This window comes from Phyllobates terribilis, unplaced genomic scaffold (assembly GCF_046119375.1).
Source record: "Phyllobates terribilis strain yellow unplaced genomic scaffold, ASM4611937v1 Scaffold_9__5_contigs__length_417890890, whole genome shotgun sequence".
Taxonomy (NCBI): domain Eukaryota; kingdom Metazoa; phylum Chordata; class Amphibia; order Anura; family Dendrobatidae; genus Phyllobates; species Phyllobates terribilis.
Window position 1 is genome coordinate 411,477,708 of NW_027362769.1, and position 25,435 is coordinate 411,503,142.

At 50.9% G+C, this 25,435-nt stretch overlaps 1 protein-coding gene across 1 annotated transcript in view; it reads right to left on the reverse strand.

Annotated features, from left to right (window-relative positions):
• Positions 1-25,435, reverse strand: part of LOC141161281 (uncharacterized) — a 125,151-nt gene that overhangs the window by 86,459 nt on the left and 13,257 nt on the right. Inside the window, exon 2 of the mRNA XM_073646084.1 lies at positions 11,045-11,171. Within this exon, the coding sequence (XP_073502185.1) occupies positions 11,045-11,171 (127 nt within the window). The remainder of the gene's footprint in view (positions 1-11,044; positions 11,172-25,435) is intronic.

The following is a 25,435-nucleotide window of genomic DNA, read 5'->3' on the forward strand; positions in this document are numbered from 1 at the left end:
ACCCGGTCACGCGTTGCACAGTGACCGGAGGAGGAGCCAGAGGCGACGAGAATGTTTTATTTGCTAATATATGTTGTTTTATATGTTTTATATGTTTATGCAAAAATTTGTATGTTTTTGGTGTTATGTCTTACAGCCCGAGGACGTGCTGTGATTTACCAGGGGGGAATGTAGCACCCTGAGGATTCGGCTGCTACAGGGGTATTGCACCTCAAACCAGAGGTGTGATATTCCACTCCCGGGTAAGGATGGAGTGTGGAACTGAGCTCGGTAGGCTGCATGCACTACACACATCCCATTTCCGAGGAGCAGACCGACGGTACTCCCACTTAGAAATGTGCAGGTACGACCGAGTCTGTTCCTGGCTGGAGTGGGAGGGGGGTGGTACATCCCAAGTAGTGTAGGGGCAGATAGGGGGAGCAGCCTGGGTAAAGATAGGAGCTCATTGGGTGCTGGTCACCTGAGCTCACACATAGAGGGTGTATATAAGGTGGGCACCATCAAAGAACAGGGTCAGTCTGTCAGAGTAAGAAGTAGAGGTTCAGATGAGCCTGCAGAGAGAGAGTGGAGCAGAGAAGGAAAGACCCAGAGGAGACAAAGAAAGGAACTCTGAGAACCCAAAGTCCATCAGCGGGTGAAGAGTTGGCATTAGGGTACCGGAACCCAAGCTGGTGGGGGCAAAAACACACCCTAGCCAGAGACCGGAGGCCGTGGGCAGCGTCTGCCACGGCCACCCACCACATCCACCCCGAAGGCATACCACGTGGAGGGTCAGGGAACCCAAGGCCAAGGGTCTCCCAACAGAAGGCCCGAGGGAGCTGGACCTGGGTGGATCAATAGTGGGGACGGCCAGAGGAAAGGACAGAAGGAGAGCTCAGGGTCACGCTCCGGACTTGCTTGGGGGTTGGCTGAATCCAGGACCTGGTGGACGCAGCACGGCTCGGGTGGTCACTTGAAGCTGGAGTGACCGGAACATCAGCAGTGAGTAAATACCCTAAACTGCACAACCCGACTCTGTCTTCCTTTAACATCTATGCTGCACCACCACAACCCCCATCCTCTGCACCTGACCCCCTGAGGCTATACCCCACCCGTTGGGGGTTATACTACCAAAAGCTGCACCAACACCATCAGCCTCAGCGGACCCTGCTGCAGCGGCGGCCATAGTGACCGCAATACAACGGGTGGCGTAGTCGACAATAAAGAACTTAATAACATCTGTAGGACTGCCACATACAACTGAGTTTGACACCCTGGGCACGGACCGGGTCACAGCCACTCGGAAGACTACAACTCCCATCTGATCCGGCTCCGGGTATTCCCTTAAAGAGTATGGCCCAGGGGGCGCGTCAACTACAATGCCTGGGCATGCTCCTGATGAGGCTGAGTATTGTGTGTGGCCTCCACGTGCCTGTATAACCTCCCTACAATGCCTGGGCATGCTCCTGAGGAGGCTCAGTATTGTGTGTGGCCTCCACGTGCCTGTATGACCTCCCTACAATGCCTGGGCATGCTCCTGATGAGGCTGAGTATTGTGTGTGGCCTCCACGTGCCTGTATGACCTCCCTACAACACCTGGGCATGCTCCTGATGAGGCTCAGTATTGTGTGTGGCCTCCACGTGCCTGTATGACCTCCCTACAATGCCTGGGCATGCTCCTGATGAGGCTCAGTATTGTGTGCGGCCTCCACGTGCCTGTATGACCTCCCTACAATGCCTGGGCATGCTCCTGATGAGGCTGAGTATTGTGTGTGGCCTCCACGTGCCTGTATAACCTCCCTACAATGCCTGGGCATGCTCCTGATGAGGCTCAGTATTGTGTGTGGCCTCCACGTGCCTGTATGACCTCCCTACAATGCCTGGGCATGCTCCTGATGAGGCTGAGTATTGTGTGTGGCCTCCACGTGCCTGTATGACCTCCCTACAACGCCTGGGCATGCTCCTGATGAGGCTAAGTATTGTGTGTGGCCTCCACGTGCCTGTATGACCTCCCTACAACGCCTCGGCATGCTCCTGATGAGGTTGAGTATTGTGTGTGGCCTCCACGTGCCTGTATGACCTCCCTACAACGCCTGGGCATGCTCCTGATGAGGCTCAGTATTGTGTGTGGCCTCCACGTGCCTGTATGACCTCCCTACAACGCCTGGGCATGCTCCTGATGAGGCTGAGTATTGTGTGTGGCCTCCACGTGCCTGTATGACCTCCCTACAACGCCTGGGCATGCTCCTGATGAGGCTGAGTATTGTGTGTGGCCTCTATGTGCCTGTATGACCTCCCTACAACGCCTGGGCATGCTCCTGATGAGGCTGAGTATTGTGTGTGGCCTCCACGTGCCTGTATGACCTCCCTACAACGCCTGGGCATGCTCCGGATGAGGTTGGGTATTGTGTGTGGCCTCCACGTGCCTGTATGACCTCCTTACAATGCCTGGGTATGCTCCTGATGAGGCTGAGTATTGTGTGTGGCCTCCACGTGCCTGTATGACCTCTCTACAACGCCTGGGCATGCTCCTGATGAGGCTGAGTATTGTGTGTGGCCTCTATGTGCCTGCATGACCTCCCTACAACGCCTGGGCATGCTCCTGATGAGGTTGAGTATTGTGTGTGGCCTCCACGTGCCTCTATGACCTCCTTACAATGCCTGGGCATGCTCCTGATGAGGCTGAGTATTGTGTGTGGCCTCTAAGTGCCTGTATGACCTCCCTACAATGCCTGGGCATGCTCCTGATGAGGTTGAGTATTGTGTGTGGCCTCCACGTGCCTGTATGACCTCCTTACAATGCACGGGCATGCTCCTGATGAGGCTGAGTATTGTGTGTGGCCTCTATGTGCCTGTATGACCTCCCTACAATGCCTGGGCATGCTCCTGATGAGGCTGAGTATTGTGTGTGGCCTCCACGTGCCTGTATGACCTCCATACAACGCCTGGGCATGCTCCTGATGAGCCTGAGTATTGTGTGTGGCCTCTACGTGCCTGTATGACCCCCCTACAACGCGTGGGCATGCTTCTGATGAGGCTGAGTATTGTGTCTCGCCTCCACGTGCCTGTATGACCTCCCTACAACGCCTGGGCATGCTCCTGATGAGGCTGAGTATTGTGTGTGGCCTCGACGTGCCTGTATGACCTCCCTACAATGCCTGGGCATGCTCCTGATGAGGCTGAGTATTGTATGTGACCTCCATGTGCCTGTATGTCCTCCCTACAATGCCTGGGCGTGCTCCTGATGAGGCTCAGTATTGTGTGTGGCCTCCACTTGCCTGTATGACCTCCCTACAATGCCTGGGCATGCTCCTGCTGAGGCTGAGTATTGTGTGTGGCCTCCACGTGCCTGTATGACCTCCCTACAACGCCTGGGCATGCTCCTGATGAGGCTCAGTATTGTGTGTGGCCTCCACGTGCCTGTATGACCTCCCTACAATGCCTAGGCATGCTCCTGATGAGGCTGAGTATTGTGTGTGGCCTCCACGTGCCTGTATAACCTCCCTACAATGCCTGGGCATGCTCCTGATGAGGCTCAGTATTGTGTGTGGCCTCCACGTGCCTGTATGACCTCCCTACAATGCCTAGGCATGCTCCTGATGAGGCTGAGTATTGTGTGTGGCCTCCACGTGCCTGTATAACCTCCCTACAATGCCTGGGCATGCTCCTGATGAGGCTCAGTATTGTGTGTGGCCTCCACGTGCCTGTATGACCTCCCTACAATGCCTGGGCATGCTCCTGATGAGGCTGAGTATTGTGTGTGGCCTCCACGTGCCTGTATGACCTCCCTACAACGCCTGGGCATGCTCCTGATGAGGCTAAGTATTGTGTGTGGCCTCCACGTGCCTGTATGACCTCCCTACAACGCCTCGGCATGCTCCTGATGAGGTTGAGTATTGTGTGTGGCCTCCACGTGCCTGTATGACCTCCTTACAACGCCCGGGCATGCTCCTGATGAGGCTGAGTATTGTGTGTGGCCTCTATGTGCCTGTATGACCTCCCTACAATGCCTGGGCATGCTCCTGATGAGGCTGAGTATTGTGTGTGGCCTCCACGTGCCTGTATGACCTCCATACAACGCCTGGGCATGCTCCTGATGAGCCTGAGTATTGTGTGTGGCCTCCACGTGCCTGTATGACCTCCCTACAACGCCTGGGCATGCTCCTGATGAGGCTAAGTATTGTGTGTGGCCTCCACGTGCCTGTATGACCTCCCTACAACGCCTCGGCATGCTCCTGATGAGGTTGAGTATTGTGTGTGGCCTCCACGTGCCTGTATGACCTCCCTACAACGCCTGGGCATGCTCCTGATGAGGCTCAGTATTGTGTGTGGCCTCCACGTGCCTGTATGACCTCCCTACAACGCCTGGGCATGCTCCTGATGAGGCTGAGTATTGTGTGTGGCCTCCACGTGCCTGTATGACCTCCCTACAACGCCTGGGCATGCTCCTGATGAGGCTGAGTATTGTGTGTGGCCTCTATGTGCCTGTATGACCTCCCTACAACGCCTGGGCATGCTCCTGATGAGGCTGAGTATTGTGTGTGGCCTCCACGTGCCTGTATGACCTCCCTACAACGCCTGGGCATGCTCCGGATGAGGTTGGGTATTGTGTGTGGCCTCCACGTGCCTGTATGACCTCCTTACAATGCCTGGGTATGCTCCTGATGAGGCTGAGTATTGTGTGTGGCCTCCACGTGCCTGTATGACCTCTCTACAACGTCTGGGCATGCTCCTGATGAGGCTGAGTATTGTGTGTGGCCTCTATGTGCCTGCATGACCTCCCTACAACGCCTGGGCATGCTCCTGATGAGGTTGAGTATTGTGTGTGGCCTCCACGTGCCTCTATGACCTCCTTACAATGCCTGGGCATGCTCCTGATGAGGCTGAGTATTGTGTGTGGCCTCTAAGTGCCTGTATGACCTCCCTACAATGCCTGGGCATGCTCCTGATGAGGTTGAGTATTGTGTGTGGCCTCCACGTGCCTGTATGACCTCCTTACAATGCACGGGCATGCTCCTGATGAGGCTGAGTATTGTGTGTGGCCTCTATGTGCCTGTATGACCTCCCTACAATGCCTGGGCATGCTCCTGATGAGGCTGAGTATTGTGTGTGGCCTCCACGTGCCTGTATGACCTCCATACAACGCCTGGGCATGCTCCTGATGAGCCTGAGTATTGTGTGTGGCCTCTACGTGCCTGTATGACCCCCCTACAACGCGTGGGCATGCTTCTGATGAGGCTGAGTATTGTGTCTCGCCTCCACGTGCCTGTATGACCTCCCTACAACGCCTGGGCATGCTCCTGATGAGGCTGAGTATTGTGTGTGGCCTCGACGTGCCTGTATGACCTCCCTACAATGCCTGGGCATGCTCCTGATGAGGCTGAGTATTGTATGTGACCTCCATGTGCCTGTATGACCTCCCTACAATGCCTGGGCGTGCTCCTGATGAGGCTCAGTATTGTGTGTGGCCTCCACTTGCCTGTATGACCTCCCTACAATGCCTGGGCATGCTCCTGCTGAGGCTGAGTATTGTGTGTGGCCTCCACGTGCCTGTATGACCTCCCTACAACGCCTGGGCATGCTCCTGATGAGGCTCAGTATTGTGTGTGGCCTCCACGTGCCTGTATGACCTCCCTACAATGCCTAGGCATGCTCCTGATGAGGCTGAGTATTGTGTGTGGCCTCCACGTGCCTGTATAACCTCCCTACAATGCCTGGGCATGCTCCTGATGAGGCTCAGTATTGTGTGTGGCCTCCACGTGCCTGTATGACCTCCCTACAATGCCTAGGCATGCTCCTGATGAGGCTGAGTATTGTGTGTGGCCTCCACGTGCCTGTATAACCTCCCTACAATGCCTGGGCATGCTCCTGATGAGGCTCAGTATTGTGTGTGGCCTCCACGTGCCTGTATGACCTCCCTACAATGCCTGGGCATGCTCCTGATGAGGCTGAGTATTGTGTGTGGCCTCCACGTGCCTGTATGACCTCCCTACAACGCCTGGGCATGCTCCTGATGAGGCTAAGTATTGTGTGTGGCCTCCACGTGCCTGTATGACCTCCCTACAACGCCTCGGCATGCTCCTGATGAGGTTGAGTATTGTGTGTGGCCTCCACGTGCCTGTATGACCTCCTTACAACGCCCGGGCATGCTCCTGATGAGGCTGAGTATTGTGTGTGGCCTCTATGTGCCTGTATGACCTCCCTACAATGCCTGGGCATGCTCCTGATGAGGCTGAGTATTGTGTGTGGCCTCCACGTGCCTGTATGACCTCCATACAACGCCTGGGCATGCTCCTGATGAGCCTGAGTATTGTGTGTGGCCTCTACGTGCCTGTGTGACCCCCCTACAACGCGTGGGCATGCTTCTGATGAGGCTCAGTATTGTGTCTCGCCTCCACATGCCTGTATGACCTCCCTACAACGCCTGGGCATGCTCCTGATGAGGCTGAGTATTGTGTGTGGCCTCGACGTGCCTGTATGACCTCCCTACAATGCCTGGGCATGCTCCTGATGAGGCTGAGTATTGTATGTGACCTCCATGTGCCTGTATGACCTCCCTACAATGCCTGGGCGTGCTCCTGATGAGGCTCAGTATTGTGTGTGGCCTCCACTTGCCTGTATGACCTCCCTACAATGCCTGGGCATGCTCCTGATGAGGCTGAGTATTGTGTGTGGCCTCCACGTGCCTGTATGACCTCCCTACAACGCCTGGGCATGCTCCTGATGAGGCTCAGTATTGTGTGTGGCCTCCACGTGCCTGTTTGACCTCCCTACAATGCCTGGGCATGCTCCTGATGAGGCTGAGTATTGTGTGTGGCCTCCACGTGCCTGTATAACCTCCCTACAATGCCTGGGCATGCTCATGATGAGGCTCAGTATTGTGTGTGGCCTCCACGTGCCTGTATGACCTCCCTACAATGCCTGGGCATGCTCCTGATGAGGCTGAGTATTGTGTGTGGCCTCCACGTGCCTGTATGACCTCCCTACAACGCCTGGGCATGCTCCTGATGAGGCTAAGTATTGTGTGTGGCCTCCACGTGCCTGTGTGACCTCCCTACAACGCCTGGGCATGCTCCTGATGAGGTTGCAGATGCTCTCCTGTGGGATCTCCTCCCAGACCTGGACTAAATCATCCGCCAACTCCTGGACAGTCTGTGGTGCAACGTGACATTGGTGGATGGAGCGAGACATGATATCCCAGATGTGCTCAATCGGATTCAGGTCTTGGGAACGGGCGGGCCAGTCCATAGCTTCAATGCCTTCATCTTGCAGGAACTGCTGACACACGCCAGCCACATGAGGTCTGGCATTGTCCTGCATTAGGAGGAACCCAGGGTCAACCGCACCAGCATATGGTCTCACAAGGGGTCTGAGGATCTCATCTCGGTACCTAATGGCAGTCAGGCTACCTCTGTCGACCCCATGGAGGGCTGTGCGGCCCTGCAAAGAAATGGCCCCCCACACCATTACTGACCCACTGACAAACTGGTTATGCTGAAGGATGTTGCAGGCCGCAGATCGCTCTCCACGGCGTCTCCAGACTCTGTCACGTCTGTCACATGTGCTCAGTGTGAACCTGCTTTCATGGGTGAAGAGCACAGGGCGCCAGTGGCCACTTTGCCAATCCTGGTGTTCTGTGGCAAATGCCAAGCGTCCTGCACGGTGTTGGGCTGTGAGCACAACCCCCATTTGTGGACATCGGGCCCTCACACCACCCTCATGGAGTCCGGTTGTAACCGTTTGTGCAGACACATGCACATTTGTGGCCTGCTGGAGGTCATTTTGCAGAGCTCTGGCAGTGCTCCTCCTGTTCCTCCTTGCACAATGGCGGAGGTAGCGGTCCTGCTGCTGGGTTGTTGCACTCCTACGGCCCCCTCCACGTCTCCTGGTGTACTGGCCTGTCTCCTGCTAGCGCCTCCAGCCTCTGGACACTACGCTGACAGACACAGCAAACCTTCTTGCCACAGCTCGCATTGATGTGCCAACGTGGATGAGCTGCACTACCTGAGCAACTTCTGTGGGTTGTAGAGTCCGTCTCTTGCTACCACGAGTGTGAAAGAACAACCAACATTCAAAAGTGACCAAAACATCAGCCAGAAAGCATTGGTACTGAGATGTGGTCTGTGGTCCCCACCTGCAGAACCATTCCTTTATTGAGGGTGTCTTGATAATTGCCAATAATTTCCATCTATTGTCTATTCCATTTGCACAACAGCATGTGAAATTGATTGTCAATCAGTGTTGCTTCGTAAGTGGACAGTTTGATTTCACAGAAGTTTCATTTACTTGGAGTTATGTTCTGTTGTTTGAGTGTTCCCTTTATTTTTTTGAGCAGTGTAGTTACAATGCAGCCAGTCCTTCCTATTTTTCTATCTATTATTTTACTGGTTACTTATGTCTATATATTTCCATCTTCTCTGTGGTTTTTCCTCACCTTTGCACTTTGTAGGCTTCATCCTAAAGGACCAATTGAGGGGAGCAGCCTGGAGCCTTCCCTTATACTTTGATGAAGATCTGTCCCTTTCTTGTTAGTAGCAGGGTAGGAATACATTATCATTCTTCCCTTTCTTTTATAGTACTTAATGCTTCTATGTAACAATGACACATACAAAAGCAAACCCTAATGCCAAAATATGGAGACCCTCCAGGAGCTAAGCTCTCATGACAGGTGTCGTATTCCTCCAAAAGACCCACACACTAAATTTGCAGGGACAAGTGTAAAAAGGGAGGTGAGGATATTTCAATTGTATTCTCATATTTTATTCCATGTATATTTCCCCAGACACCAAATTATTTGTATTATTACAGGGAATTGTGGTCAATAATCACAATAATAGAGTAGTAAATGAGTCCAGAGGACTAAGTCAAAATCCTTCCGTCATGTCTCAGCTTCCCAGTCATTCACATATACAGAATGGCCAGAAATTAATCACTTTTCAGAATATTTACTCTGTATCTAGGATATGATGTGCCATATTACTCTGATCTGGGGGTCTGTGGCCCTATTACTCTGATCTGGGTCTCTGTGGCCCTATTACTCTGATCTGGGTGTCTGTGGCCCTATTACTCTGATCTGGGGATCTGTGGCCCTATTACTCTGATCTGAGTGTCTGTGACCCTATTACTCTGATCTGGGTGTCTGTGGTCCTATTACTATGATTTGGGTGTCTGTGGCCCTATTACTCTGATCTGGGTCTCTTTGGCCAAATTACTCTGATCTGAGTGTCTGTGGTCCTATTACTCTGATCTGAATGTCTGTGGTCCTATTACTCTGATCTGAATGTCTGTTGTCCTATTACTCTGAGCTGGGTGTATGTGGCCCTATTACTCTGATCTGGGTGTCTGTGGTCCTATTACTCTGATCTGGGTGTATGTGGCACTATTACTCTGATCTGGAGTCTGTGGCACTATTACTCTGATCTGGTTGTCTGTGGCCCTATTACTCAGATCTGGGTGTCTGTGGCCCTATTACTCTGATCTGTTTGTCTGTGGCCCTTTTACTCTGATCTGAGTGTCTGTGGCCCTATTACTCTGATCTGGGTGTCTGTGGTCCTATTACTCTGATCTGAGTGTCTGTGGCCCTATTACTCTGATCTGATTGTCTGTGGCCCTATTACTCTGATCTGAGTGTCAGTGGCCCTATTACTCTGATCTGGGTGTATGTGGTCCTATTACTCTGATCTGGGTGTCTGTGGCCCTATTACTTTGATCTGGGTGTCTGTGGCCCTATTACTCTGATTTGGGTGTCTGTGGTCCTATTACTCTGATCAGGGTGTCTGTGGCCCTATTACTTTGATCTTGGTCTCTTTGGCCCTATTACTCTGATCTCTGTGTCTGTGGCCCTATTACTCTGATCTGAGTGTCTGTGGCCCTATTACTTTGATCTGGTTGTCTGTGGCCCTATTACTCAGATCTGGGTGTCTGTGGCCCTATTACTCTGATCTGTTTGTCTGTGGCCCTTTTACTCTGATCTGGGTGTCTGTGGCCCTATTACTCTGATCTGTTTGTCTGTGGCCCTATTACTCTGATCTGGGTGTCTGTGGTCCTATTACTCTGATCTGAGTGTCTGTGGCCCTATTACTCTGATCTGATTGTCTGTGGTCCTATTACTATGATCTGGGTGTCTGTGGCCCTATTACTCTGATCTGGGTCTCTTTGGCCAAATTACTCTGATCTGAGTGTCTGTGGTCCTATTACTCTGATCTGAATGTCTGTGGTCTTATTACTCTGATCTGAATGTCTGTTGTCCTATTACTCTGAGCTGGGTGTATGTGGCCCTATTACTCTGATCTGGGTGTCTGTGGTCCTATTACTCTGATCTGGTTGTCTGTGGCCCTATTACTCAGATCTGGGTGTCTGTGGCCCTATTACTCTGATCTGTTTGTCTGTGGCCCTTTTACTCTGATCTGAGTGTCTGTGGCCCTATTACTCTGATCTGGGTGTCTGTGGTCCTATTACTCTGATCTGAGTGTCTGTGGCCCTATTACTCTGATCTGAGTGTCTGTGGCCCTATTACTCTGATCTGGGTGTATGTGGTCCTATTACTCTGATCTGTGTGTCTGTGGCCCTATTACTCTGATCTGGGTGTCTGTGGCCCTATTACTCTGATTTGGGTGTCTGTGGTCCTATTACTCTGATCAGGGTGTCTGTGGCCCTATTACTTTGATCTTGGTCTCTTTGGCCCTATTACTCTGATCTCTGTGTCTGTGGCCCTATTTCTTTGATCTGAGTGTCTGTGGCCCTATTACTCTGATCTGGGTGTCTGTGGTCCTATTACTCTGATCTGGGTGTCAGTGGTCCTATTACTCTGATCTGGGTCTCTTTGGCCAAATTACTCTGATCTGAGTGTCTGTGGCCCTATTACTCTGATCTGGGTGTCTGTGGCCCTATTACTCTGATCTGAGTGTCTGTGGCCCTATTACTCTGATCTGGGTATCTGTGGTCCTATTACTCTGATCTGAATGTCTGTCGCCCTATTACTCTGATCTGAATGTCTGTGGCCATATTACTCTGATCTGGGTTTCTGTGGCCCTATTACTCTGATCTGGGGTCTGCAGCTCCTCACCTGTATATGAGGATGGGGACAATGAAGTCGGAGTAGTTTGGGTTCAGTTCGGCGTCTTCCAGTCTGCACATCATGTCTGTGAAGTTTGTCATCCACTCCACCTTCTCGCCAATGGGAATGAAGTTGCCTGCAAGAAAACATATACAGGTAGGTGTAAAATGTGGTTGTCAGGCAAAATGTATTTTGGTCCTAGTTTTAAAAATGTTAAAAAGACAGCCAGAGATGTCTTAAATCTCCACCCCCTGCTCATTTAGAAGGGTCCTACATAGAACTCACTCTTGCTTTCCCCCAAACCAGGAATTTTTATAACCGCCATAAAACCTCAGCCCAAAGAACAAGCATTCTGGTTTAAACTGGAAATCCCCTCCAAAATCCTATTGTCTAACTGTACAAACTTTTAATGTCAATTTTAATAATGCCCATGACAGTCACAAACACAGGGACCACATTTTTGGGATGTTCACCTTTTTCCGATTATGACGGTATATCTTACATAACTGGGAAACCACCGGAAACCCAGGAAATGGGTTCTGAGCTTCTGAACGTCATACAAATATCATATTTGATATCCATCTTCATGAATATTGGTGACGGCATACATGATGTATCCATCTTGGATGTGGGACTCCCCCATACCAAGATATGAAATCTGAAGGATTTTTATGTCTTAGGCAGCTGGGTGGGTTCACAAAACCGAGCCCCCGTGTGAGGTAAACAACATGGGTGTCTCCTAGTGTTTTGGCCTCTTACTAAAAACCAGAACAGACATTTTACTTCATTCTACCCAGGGACGTCAGACGCATGCACTCCTCGCTGCGTGGAGGAATCACACCTATTTTCCGGGGAGCCGCCCCCCCCACAAAATCTGAGACCATCACCTTGTGGAGCAGGTTTTGCTATTACTTATACCTTCTATTTTAATAACTGTTTTATGCATATATGTAAATTGTCTCTTTTATAATATCTTGTATATCTTTTGTAAACACTGCCCACTTTCGGGAGTGATTCATTATTATTTACCAGCTTCGTTCTTCTTGTCCTATGTCGAGCAAACATGTTCCTCACCCGCTAATTCACGTTACCTAACGGGTACCCGATCCACCTGTTAAGAGATCGGTGGTGGCAGCATACCAGTATTTATGTTATATTGTGGTTTGAGTGTGGCTGGACGGAGGTATATATACGTTCCTGGAAGGAACTGGTGGTATATATACGTCCTGTCACATCACGTGCCACAATAGTCAACATAAATTAGAGCAGCTGTGCCCGTGCTTATCCTTGGTCAATACCGTGTTTGACCAGCAGGATAAGGGGGCGCCAGAGGGCTGCCAGGGCTGACCAAGTGTTTTTCGTGACAATTGGTGGCAGCGGTGGGATCATAGGACATTAGTGATCTGGTTTGAGCAATCATTCCTCTCACTAAAAACTTGCACGGTTCTTACCTGGACCCTGCACATAAGTTTTGAAGATCTTACTCAGTGTTTATTAGATCTGAGACAATACTGTATGTGTAGCAGTTACCCTTACCCTTCTTCGATTTTTCTTTTCTATCTGTATTTTGGTGATCATGGTCATCGTTGGGGAGCCAGCAGAAAAAGGACACTCTTATTGGAATATGTATAACCAGAGGCATTGACCCCCTCGGCAAAAACAAAGAACAAATGGTTGCTGCACTGGCGCAACTGGAGGCAGAGCAAGCCCTTCTCCAGACCTCAGCAGGGCCAGGGGTCAGCCGAGATATGGACAGTACTACTGCAGGGGTCCCACCTGTAGACGCACGCGGCGTCAGCGACCAGGGCAGCGTGGACCCCTATCTGCAGATGGCTCTACAGCAACTTCCTGCAGAGGATCATGAAGGACGGCTGAAAGTAATTCAGCAGCACCAGGAGGGTGCCGAGCAGAGATCCGAGCGAGAGGCCGAGAGAGCCGAGCGAGAGGCTGAGAGAGCCCAGCAAGAGGCTGCTGAGCGGCGAGCAGAGGCCAAAGCTCAGAGGGCCCATGAACTGCAGATGGCCCAACTCGGGATCCCAGCATCCACCTCACGGAATGGTGAGACCAACAATGCGACCCTGTTTAAACCCCGTCCAGAGCATTTTCCTATGATGGAAAAGGACGGCAACCTCGACACCTTTCTGAGGGGTTTTGAAAAGACTTGCAGACAGTACCAGCTTCCTGAGGACCAGTGGGCGCGGTACTTAACTGCAGGGCTGCTAGGCAAAGCTCTGGATGTGTTTGTGGCTCTCTCTCCGAGCCTCGGTGGGAACTATGATGACATTAAGCAGGCCCTAATCCAGAGGTTCCAACTGACTCCTGAGGTGTACCGTAAAAAGTTCCGGAACCTCCAACGTGGACTGCACGACAGTTACAGCGATGTGGTGCATGGGTTCCGAACCAACTTTGAGCAGTGGATCCAAGGACTGTCTGCGACCACCTTTGAGCAGCTAAAGGATCTGATGGTGAAAGACCAGTTCCTGCATCTGTGTCCAACTGAGGTAAGGCAGTTCGTGATGGATCGGGAGCCGCCAGATGCCAATAAAGCAGCGCAGATCGCAGACACCTACGAGGCCAACCGGAGACCGGAGGTGCGGAAGCCAGCTGGAAAGGGGGTAAGCCATCAACCACCATCCCTGCCCCTGCCAGCCGACCTTCCGGAGGCCTTTTTCTCATTACCAATGCCCGGCCTGCATCTGATGCCCGCAGGTGTTATTTCTGCAACCAGACTGGTCATCTCAGAGCCACTTGCCCAGAGAAGCAGAGGAAGAACCCCCCATCTAAGGCCCCAGGGCCTAATGCATCAGTTCTTTTGGTGGGTGGGCCGGTTGGGAGGGCCTGTGAAAACTTGCAGTCTGTCATGGTGGGGGACACTGTCAATGTAGGACTCAAGGACACTGGGGCCTAACGAACCCTCATCCGACCCGAACTGGTGTCCGCTGAAGAGCTTATTCCGGGAAAGACCCTGACTGTCACCGGAATTGGGGGCGTCCGAGGCCCCTTGCCCATGGCCCGGGTTTTTATTGATTGGGGTGCGGGGAGTGGGGTGAAGGAAGTGGGAGTATGTGAAAACCTACCTGCAAATGTTTTGTTGTGAACTGATTTGGGGAGGATGTTTGCTTATTATGTCCCTGACACCCCTCCCCGATCTGATACGGTTGGTAAGGTTAATGCTGATAATGTGAATGTCAATGTTTTACCTGATGATGATGATGATGATGATGGTGATGATGATGATGTTGTTTTGGAAGGTACAGGAGAACTCAGCCATGTCACGCTGCGGGGTGATATTGCTGAGGATCCCCTAGCAGGAGCAAGTATCAGTGCTAAGGGTAATGGGGAGAGGCACGGGGACCATGAAGCTGGTGGTGCTGTGCCAGTGACCAGTGTCACAACAGATGGTGACCTGGCTGATGGTAGCTGCCCCATACGTAGCACTGTGCCTGAGGTAATGGGGGAGGATGGGGAAGTAGTACTCATAGCCGCACAGGCTGATGGGACGGTGTTATTCCCTGGGGAGATGGCCTATATAGCCACTGTTACCCGCGGTCAGAGTGCCCAGAACGCAAGTAACGCCCTGCCTTCTGGACCCTCCTCGGACAGAGGAATAACAGAATCAGGTATGGACCCAGAGCCGGTCCCAGAGGGTCCCAGTGAGGACGTGGCCTTAACCTCACTTCTGGCTTCCTCCAGCCAGGAGTTTCAGGCAGCTCTGCACTCAGATGCTAGCCTAGAGACGTTAAGCAGCCTCGCTGAGAAACCCACCTCCGAGTCGGATAAGGAGAGGGTATTCTGGGACCAAGGGAGGTTGTACCGGGAGACAGTTCCCTGTACACCCCAACAGGAGTGGCTGAGGGAAAGACAGCTGGTCGTCCCCTACCAATTCAGGGATGAGTTGTTGCGGATCGCCCATGAAATTCCACAAGCTGGACACTTGGGGGTCAGCAAAGCCAAGGCCCGGCTGTTTCACCACTTTTATTGGCCCAAAATGGGGACGGATGTGGTGAACTACTGTCACTCCTGTACCACATGTCAAAGAGTGGGAAAGTCAGGGCCGGCTCCCAAAGCTCAATGATCTCTTTGCCAGTGATAGAGGAGCCTTTCAAGAGGATTGCTGTGGACATTGTGGGTAGTGTTGAGCCACCCCCGTAGTGTTCAAGTTCGGTTCGGTTCATCGAACACCCGTGTGTTCGCCGAACTGTTCGTCGAACTGTTCGTCGAACACCTTCGAACACCGTTAAAACCAATGGCAGGCAAACAAAAACACATAGAAACACATAGAAAACACCTTCAAAGGTGTCCAAAAGCTGACAAACTGCTCAGAAGACATAACTAACACATGGAAAAGTGACAAGTACATATAGTCATGCGAAAATAAAAGAGGTGGAGGAGTAAAAGGAGGGGGAGACACAGATATAGGCATGTCATGCCCTTCTAAAATCCAAAAAGTGAGAAGCCGACACGGCCAGTCCGCTCCTGCCCGTGCCACCTCCGTGTCTCCGGGTTTGTGCCAGAGCCGCGGTGAACCCTGACGGCCAGCCCCCCTCTCCCAATACTGGTGCCTGTCCGCTGGTGGGTCGAGCGAGCCCCCCTGTGGTGGAGGCAGCTCTAAGCTTTTTAATTTAAATTGTCTCTCTAATTTGAATGAATACACTTTAAATCCATTTACAAGGATCTATTGGAGGGCAAGTCTCATGCCAGCAGCCGCGGTAATTCCAGCTCCAGTAGCGTCCACTAAAGCTGCTGCAGTTAAAAAGCTTTTATAAGGATCGAGCTCGGCTGTTCACCGCAAGGCATCCTACTGCCAGTCCCAGCCCCTATGCCTTGGGGTGCCTCCTGATGCTCTTCACTAAGTATCCCATGGTCCCGAAGCATTTCCTTTGAAAAAATTAAGTGTCTAAACTACAGGTGGTGCAGCTTGCTTAACAGCCGGGATAATCCGCTCACTAGCAGACACTGCTACTAGGCACAAAGTATTTCCTGGGCTAGATGCAGTTAAAAATTTGTAATTAGATACTCTCGTTGGATGCTGAGAAAGCATTCCATAGAGTCTCCTGGCACGCCATATATGATTCTCTTAAAAAGCTTGGGGTAGGGGTCTAGGGGACCCTTTTATAGCCAAAATCACGGCCCTGTATCGCAATACGTCACCTAGGCTGAAGATAAATGGAACTGTAGCACCCTGAGGGCTCGGTTGCTACAGACGTATTGCACCTCACCCAGAGGTGTGATATCTCACTCTCAGGTAAGGATGGAGTGTGGATCAGGACCCGACACCTGCATGCATTACACCACATTGCCGTGGGGCAGGGCGACCAATATGCCCCTGAGATGGGCACGACAGTCCCTGTCCCTGGCTGGAGTGGGGGGAGGGAACACTGAGGAAGGGGAACCCTGTAGTGCAGGAGCAGGGAGGAAGCAGTTCCTGGGTGCATTGAGAAGGGAGTATAAAAGGTGGGCACCATCTTAGTTCAGTGCAGAGAAGTCTGAGCAGAAGTGGCAGGGAGCAGGGGCTCTGCATGAGCTCTGCTCCGGAGGCGGGCCTAGTAACAGAGGCCCAGGCCTGGAAGAGGGAGAAGGAAGGAAGAGGAGCGGAGAAGGCTCCAGGAACGAGGAATGAAGGGATCCCAGGGGTGCGGACGGGTGAGTCGCCACCGCACGCCCGAATCCACCTGCGTGGAGGGGTCAGGCCAAAGGGGGAGACCGGTCCCCGAACTAGTGGAGGCAGGAAACGACCCTCAGCTAGAAACCGGAGGCTCTGACATTTTATGTGGCGCAGCCCCTCGCTACACCCGCTAGGAAGGCACCACATAGGGTCAGGGAAACTGGCGCCAAGTTTACCAAGAGGAGGCCCGAGGCAGCCGGACAGAAGTGTTGGTAAGAAAGGCCAGACAAAGGACACACAAAGGGGGTCCTGTGAAGTGCTCCAAAGTTATCTGGGAGTTGTCTGAGCCGCTCACCTGGTGAGCACAGTACGACGTGGGCAGCCGTTACCTGCAGACGTGGTCTGGATAATAAGAACTGTGAGTAAAGGCCCTGGACTGCATCACTGACTCCGTGTCGTTACTGCTGCTGCCCTGCACCATCACCCCCATCCTCCGCATACACTGCCCTGAGGCTATACTCCTCCCGTGGGGAGTTATGCTACGCTCTGCTGCACCCACAACACCAGCCTCAGCGGTCTGCCCTGTAGCGGCGGTTCACTCTGACCGCAATCCACGGGTGGCATAGTCGGACATTTAAACATGAAAACCACATAAATAGTTCCGCCACTGGTTTGACCGCCCTGAGCCACGGAACCGGGTCGCCGCCACGAAGACTACAACCACCAGCATCCACCAAAAAGGGTCCGGCTCCGGGTGTCCCAAGGCCCAGGGGGTGCGTCAGAACATTTTCATCACCTTTCACAATCACCAATGGGACAAGGCAGTGATGTCCTCTGTCCCCTCTCTTATACATCCTAGTGATGGAGCACCTGCTCTCATCAATTCGCCATAACCCCAATATTAGGTGGATTGAGGTGGGAGGCACCGAGTACAAGTGCTCTCTATTTGCTGATGATGTCCTAGTATATATCACTCAATCACATATATCCATCCATGCTGTTATGGCTGAAATAGATCACTTTGTTACATGGTAAAATTTTAAAATCAATGCAGCGAAGTCTGAGGCCCTCGATGTCTCCCTCCCCAAATCCATATAGGATTCCATCCAGTCCAACTTTCCCTTTGCCTGGCCCTCACAGGGTATCAAATACTTAGGAATTCCTATTCATAGAGACCTCTCCCATCTATGTTATCTTAATTTTGGGCCCTTTATTGAACAACTCCATACAGACCACGGTTGGCAAGTTAGAACTGTAAGATTCACTACGTGAACCACTGGTGTTTTGTGGAAAAGCACATGTACACTGTGTTCCAAATTATTATGCAAAAAGTGTTTAGGAGTGATAAGGGAAGAATTTGTTTGTTTGTCAGTTAAACTCATTGATGGTGATGTGTGTCAGGGCTCTTTATATCACTGTAAGCAATTGCAGACACCTGTGCTAATTAGTTTGGCAGGTGTGTCCAATGAAAGGCAAGACTACTTAAGAAGGCTCTCTCACATTATTAAGCAGCCTACATTTTCTGCCAAAATGGGAAAGAAAAAGGATGTGTCGGCTGCTGAGAAGCAACAAATTGTGGAGTGTTTCGGTCAAGGCATGACTACAATCAACATTGTGCGATGATCAGGATGAAGTGTCTTGGCAATCAAGAAGTATGTAGCTGATTCACAGTACACACGTGTGCGTGCTGATAAGGGCAAATTGAGGACTCTTTCCTACAGGCAATTACGTCAGGTTGAAAGAGCAGCGGCAAAAAAGCCTTGTCATAGCAGCAGACAAGTTTTTGAAGCTGCTTGTGCCTCCAACGTCCCCCGAACAACAAGATGCAGGGTCCTTCAGAGGTTTGCAGCTGTGCATGCGCCATCCTGTCGACCTCCTCTATCCACTTCACACAAGCAGAAACGGCTCCAGTGGGCCAAACATTACATGAAGACTGATTTCAAAACTGTTTTGTTCATGGATGAGTGCCGTGCAGCGCTCGATGGTCCAGATGGATGGAGTGGTGGATGGCTGGTTGATGGACACCCCACGCAAACACGGCTACAGCGCCAACAAGGAGGAGGTGGAGTAATGTTTTGGGCTGGAATCATGGGGAGAGAGATTGTCGGCCCCTTTAGGATCCCTGAAGGCGCTAAAGATGAACTCCATAATGTATGTGGATTTTCTCAAACAGCACTTCCTGCCATGGTTCAAGAAGAAGAACCGTGTATTTCACAGCAAGATCATTTTTCTGCATGATAATGCACCATCTCATGCTGCACATAAAACATCTGCATCTCTGGCTGATATGGGCATAAAAGGGGACAAACTTATGGTGTGACCCCCATGCTCCCCTGACCTCTACCCCATTCAGAACCTTTGGAGCATCATTAAAAGGAGTGTCTATGATGGCGGGAGGCAGTTCACATCTAAGCAACAGCTCTGGGAGGGTATTCTGTCCTCATGCAAAACAATTGAAGCAGAAACCATCCAAAACCTGACAAATTTAATGGACGAGAGAGTTCAGAAGCTCCTTTCGAACAAGGGGTCCTATGTGAAAATGTAACATCACCTAGAATAAAGTTTTGAGTTGAAAACTGTTTGATTTCAGTTTCTAACAACCTGCTAATGCTTATAATTTCAAAAATGACCATTTTTTTGGTCTTTATTAAAATGAAAAGGTTGATCGAAAAGTTTGGGGGATCTAAGAGTGTGGCAACCCAGTAGTCATGATTACTTCGAATTCTGACAATATGAGGGTCATGCTGCAGGTAGTGCAGCAAGAAGGCACTTATGTGCCTTGCGCATCTCGGAGCCCCAAAATTATTTTCCGGGCTAGATGCAGCTAAAAATTATTTTTAATTTTAAATCTGGTGAAGCTTTAGTATAGATGGCCTAATAGGATCAGTGCTGCACACTGCTACAAAGCAGAAATTATTTTCCAGCCAAGATACAGATAAACATGATTAGTAATTTGAAAGCTTAAAACGGTTGGTAGGGTGATTTTAACCAATCATCAAGCTTTTACTCTCCCCAGGATGACACAGGGGTAGAAAAGTCGTTTCGGATCCATGATTTGTTCATCTTTATGAACGTGAGTCTGTCTACATTATCAGTGGAGAGCCGCATGCGCTTATCTGTCAGCACACCACCAGCAGCGCTGAACACACGTTCAGACAGAACGCTGGCTGCGGGGCATGACAAGATCTCCAAGGCGTAAGTGGCTAGCTCCGGCCATTTATCCAGATTGGAAGCCCAAAAAGAGCAAGGGTCCAGTGACACAGTCGTGGCTTCAATGTTTACTTGGAGATACTCCTGTACCATCGTCTCTAGGCGTTGACTATGTGTCAGACTTCTTGTCTCCTGTGGCCTTGCAAAGGATGGGCTAAAAAAGTGGTGAAATAATTCCGCAAAATTGATGTTACCAGCAGATACTGTGGTTCTGTTACGGTTTGAGTGCTGAACACTTGACGGTCCCACGGTTGGCAAGTTGGAACTGTGAGATTCACTACGTGCACCACTGGTATTTTGTGGAAAAGCACATGTAAGATTCTGCAACAGTCTCTGCTGATACTCCTGCATGCGTGCATCCCTTTCTATGGCAGGAATAATTTCTGCAAATTTACTTTTGTACCGGGGATCTAACAGTGTGGCAACCCAGTAGTCAGGATTATTTCTAATTCTCACAATTCGAGGGTCATGTTGCAGGTAGTGCAGCAAGAAGGCACTCATGTGTGTTGCGCATCCAGGAGCACCAAGTCCCTGTTGTGTTGGTGGCGAGGTAACAATCATGCTTCCTTCCTCTGTCCTCTCCCCCCAACCTCGCACAACAGAAATGTGATCAAGGTCTCCCTCATCTGATGAGTCTTCCATCAGTTCGTCCTCCACTTCTTCCTGGGCTCCTGCACCTTCCTCACTAGTTTGGCTGCTACCATGCACCCTGGTAAAACCATCTCCCCCACCCTCACATGCCTGCCGCCTTGGTGCTGCCGACCGTCTGGACCTTGCAGATGTTAGCCCTTCCGCATACAACTCCTCCTCCTCTACTTCCTCCACCTCCTCTTGTGCCACCACCTGACTCCGAATTCTGTTTAACATGTGCTCCAGCATGTAAATCACCGTAATAGTCATGCTGATAATGGCATCGTCAGCACTAAACATCTTCGTCGCCATTTCAAGACTGTGCAGAAGGGTGCATAGGTCCCTGATCTGAGACCACTCCTCCAGCGTGATTTGCCCCACCTCTGGATCTCGTTGGCCCAGGCTATACGTCAGAACGTATTGCACCAGGACTTGTCGGTGCTGCTACAGTCGCTGCAACATGTGCAGAGTTGAATTCCACCGGGTAGGCACATCACATTTTAGCCGGTGAAGTGGCAGGCCCAACGACTTCTGTAGAGATGTAAGTCGCTGAGCTGCGGGATGCGAACGGCGGAAGTGAGCACACAGCGACCGTGCCCTCTGCAGAAGGCCATCTAGTCTGGGATAGTGGGCTAAAAATTGCTGGACAACCAGGTTCAACACGTGAGCCATACAAGGCACGTGTGTGACATTGCCCCGGCGAAGGGCCGCACCCAGGTTTGCAGCATTGTCGCACACGGCCTTCCCTGGTTTCAGGTCCAGTGGAGACAACCATTCATGAAATTGGTTCTCCAGAGCTGACCACAACTCCTCAGCTGTGTGACTCACATTTCCCAGACATTTCAATGTAAAAACCGCCTGATGACGTTGAGCCCTACTGCCAGCATAGTAAGGAGGTGTGCAGGATCCCTTCTGCGCAGTTAGAAAGCTTGTGGCATGACCAGACAGACTTTGGGTGCAGGTGGAAGACCGAGAGGAGGTTGAGGAGGCAGAAGCAGTGGAGGAACTTTGACATAAAGAGGATTGACGCACAACTCGTGGGGACGGCAAGACTTGGACAGCAGCCCCTTGTCCTGCTGTCACCATAGTTACCCAGTGCCCAGTCAGCGACATGTAACGCCCCTGTCCATGCCTACTCGTCCAAGTGTCTGTGGTGAAATGCACCCTGTCACACACAGAGTTTCTCAAAGAAGCGGTGATGTTGTGTGCGACATGCTGGTGGAGCGCAGGCACACCTTTCTTTGAGAAGTAGTGCCGACTGGGCATCTGGTACTGGGGCACTGCGACGGACATAAGGTCTCGAAAATCCTCTGTGTCCACCAGGCGGAAAGGCAGCATTTCTGTAGCCAAGAGCTTGCAGATGGTGAAATTCAACCTCTTAGCTTTCTCATGGCTAGGAGGAAATGGTCTTTTACTTGTCCACATCTGAGGGACCGAGGGCTGGCTATTGTGCTTAGACGGGGTTGATAAGGGTGTCCCCGGCAAACTGCCGGTCTGTGAGGAAGATGCAGGCGGACATGTTAGGTTGCCTTGATCCAAAGGTGGTGCTATCGATGTCGGACAGCGCTCAACACCAGCTGGTGTTACCACCTCCAAAGAAAATGATGACCTGCCAATCACGCTGGCTGTTGCGGGTAAAGAGGTGGCAGGTCTGCGCCCCAAAACAGGTGTGACTGCTGTCCCCCCAGTCACAGAGGATGAAGAGGCCGCGGATGCACAAGATATGGCAGACGGTGATTGGCCCGGCCGGCTAGGCAGCATTGTAGCACACTGAGCTTCCCACTGCAACTTATGCTTCATGTCCATGTGCCGGTTCATGCATGAAGTACTCAAACTATGTATTTTTTGGCCTCTACTTAGCTTTTGCTGACAAATGTTACAGATAACACAAGTTGGGTCATCTTTATCGATCTGAAAAAATGCCCAGGCTATGCAAGGCTTAGCACCCATGCGACCTGAAGAGCCACCACGACTTGTGGTGAGAGGCAGAGTTGTGTTTGAGGATGCAGTTGTTGACGTGCTTCCAGTACTACGTCTCTGTCCAGGAAGGCGCAACCTGACCTCGTCGTCACTAGCATCTTCCTCCACCTCCTCTGCTGACCTCATCTCTTGGCTGACTGTGGGTTGACAGTAAGTGGGATCTTCGACCTCATCATCATCACCCTGTGCGTTATCACACCCGTCGTCCTCAGAGCCAACCTGTTCCTGCCCTGACAAAAAACTAAAGTTGTCGCTCCAATCAGGTATTTGAGTCTTATCATCGTCTTCCTCATTGTCTCCACCAACAGGAGTTACAGTTTGGGAATGAGGGTCTACATTATGGTCAGAACCTTCTGCGTCTGGTCCTGGATCCGACTCATAAAGATTCTGGGCATCAGTGCAGATCATTTCCTCGTCTGGATTCACAGAAGCGCTGGAGTCGACCTCTGATTCCCAGGCTATAGTATGAGTAAACAGCTCTGCAGACTCAACCATCTGTTCTACCTCATACTCAGACGGGCAGCTGGAGATTTGGGAGCTGTGAGGAAGCAAGTGCGATTGGGGTGACACCTTTGAGGACTGGAGTATTTGTGATGTTGAAGTTGATGTGGAGGAGAGCCCACTTAAAGGAGCACTTGATATCCGTTGAAGCACCTGCTGTTTTTGTGCCTCATCTGGAATTTGTAGCGATTGGCGTGGCCATAAGAAAGGGATCTTATCACATTGTCCGCTAAAAGAAGTAGACATTTTAGTTTGGCTGGAAGATGGTCTTTCTTCTGCAGATGTTACTGTTGCTTTAACACCTACCCCACGGACACAACCTTTTTTCCCCTTCCCAACACGCCTATTCCCCTTTCCACCAGCAGCAGGCCTTTTTCCACTCATTTTGGTGGTTAACTAATTCACAACTCTGGAGTTGTTTGCACAAAAAAACAATGGATGAAAACCGAGCAGAGCTGAGTGGCCAAACTGTGGTATTAGGCCAAAACTATTGGCTGGGTTAGATGCAGAAAAAAATTATTTTGAATTTGCAACCTGATGGAGGTCAGTATAGATGGACTAATAGACCAAGTCCCACACACCGCTAGAAGCCCAAATATTTTTTCAGAGCTAGATGCAGAAAAAAATTATATTCAGTTTGCAACCTGATGGAGGTCAGTATAGATGGACTAATAGAATGATTCTATGCCCAAAAGATTTTACTTCACTAGGTGCAGTAAAAAAATTGGTATTCTATACACAGGTGTTATATCTTGCAACACAGATAGGCTACTCCACTGACTAACACACTCTGCAATAGGCCAAAAAGGATTAGCTTTGCTAGATTCAGCCAAATGCTGTGAAAAAAACTTGCACAGCACTGGCACAGACCTGCCTGGCAAAAACTGATAGGAACTGATGTAACCTAGTCCTGAAAAGGACTGCAATTACAATTAGTCTTTACTCCCACAATCTATCTATTTAAGAGCACAGACCTGCCTGATAAAAGTCGTAGGAAATGCTGTAACCTAGTCCTTAAAAGGACTGCAATCACAACTATTCCCTACTCCCAAGCTATCTGTATATTTGTGCGAAAATTGGCTTGAAATTAACAAGGTATAGCGCACACAGCAACAGCGGTGCCGTCTAACACGCAGCTGCAGCAGTGAGAAAATGGTGGCGACGGGGAAAATGGCTTGGTCTTATAGGGCAAGGACATGTGACATACACTGCCAATGACACATGCCCTTGCTTGTGTGAAAAAAAGCACTTCGCTCCGTGTGTGCGCTGCTGATAGGCTGACAGATTGCACCTCCCCACTGCAAATGCGGGAAAGAGAAAAAAAAATGGAGATCTTCATTATTCCTGCAGAGATCCATCCCCTGCCCCTCCCCCCGCCCCGCTGTACACTCAAACTGCGTATTAACATTAATTTTCATCATTACTGAGAAAAAATCCAGTTATGATTTTGGTGCACGAACAGTTATCGAACATAACCTCGAACAGCCGAATTTTTCTCAAATTGTTCGTGTTCGCCGAACGGCTCGAACACCGCCCAAAACAGCTCGAATTTGAGATTGGCGAACAGTTCGAGTAGAACAACGCTCATCTCTAATTGTGGGACCACTGGCCATACCCAGCAGCTCTGGAAAACGTTTCATCCTTACCGTAGTAGACTATGCTACCCGTATCCAGAGGCTGTAGCCCTGTCCTCAATTAGGGCGGATAAGGTTGCGGACGCCCTCTTGGCCATCTTTTCGCGAATAGGCTTTCCCAGGGAGATGCTTACCGACCAGGGGACCCAGTTCATGTCTCGCTTAATGGAGGCCCTCTGTAAGAAAATGCAGGTGCTGCATCTGGCATCGAGTGCGTATCATCCCCAAACCAATGGTTTGTGTGAGCGATTCAACGGTGCCCTCAAACAGATGTTAAAAATGCTGGTCGAGACCCAGGGACGCGACTGGGAGCATTACCTCCCAAACCTGTTATTTGCTTATAGAGAGGCTCCACAGGCCTCGAAGGGTTCTCCCCCTTTGAGCTCCTGTATGGTAGGCGTGTCCAAGGACCCCTTGGGTTGATAAGGGAATTCTGGGAAGAAGAGTCGAGCTCCCCAGGAGTGTCCATCGTGGAGTATGTCATGCGCTTCCGTGACAAGATGCAGACCTTGACGCAGTTGGTGCATGACAACATGGCGCAAGCCCAGGCTGGCCAGAAGCATTGGTACGACCAGAACGCCCGAGAGCGGACCTACCAGGAGGGTCAGAAGGTGTGGGTGCTGGTCCCCGTACCAAAGGACAAGCTTCAGGCGGCCTGGGAAGTCCCGTAAGTCATTCACCAACAGCTCAACCCGGTCACCTACGTGATCACTCTTGACCACGCGCGGGGTAGGCGGAAGGCTTTTCACGTTAATATGATGAAGGCTCATCAAGAATGTGAAGCCTGTGTCCTACCAGTCTGCAGCCTGTCTGCAGCCTGCCCGAGAACATGCTCGCCCA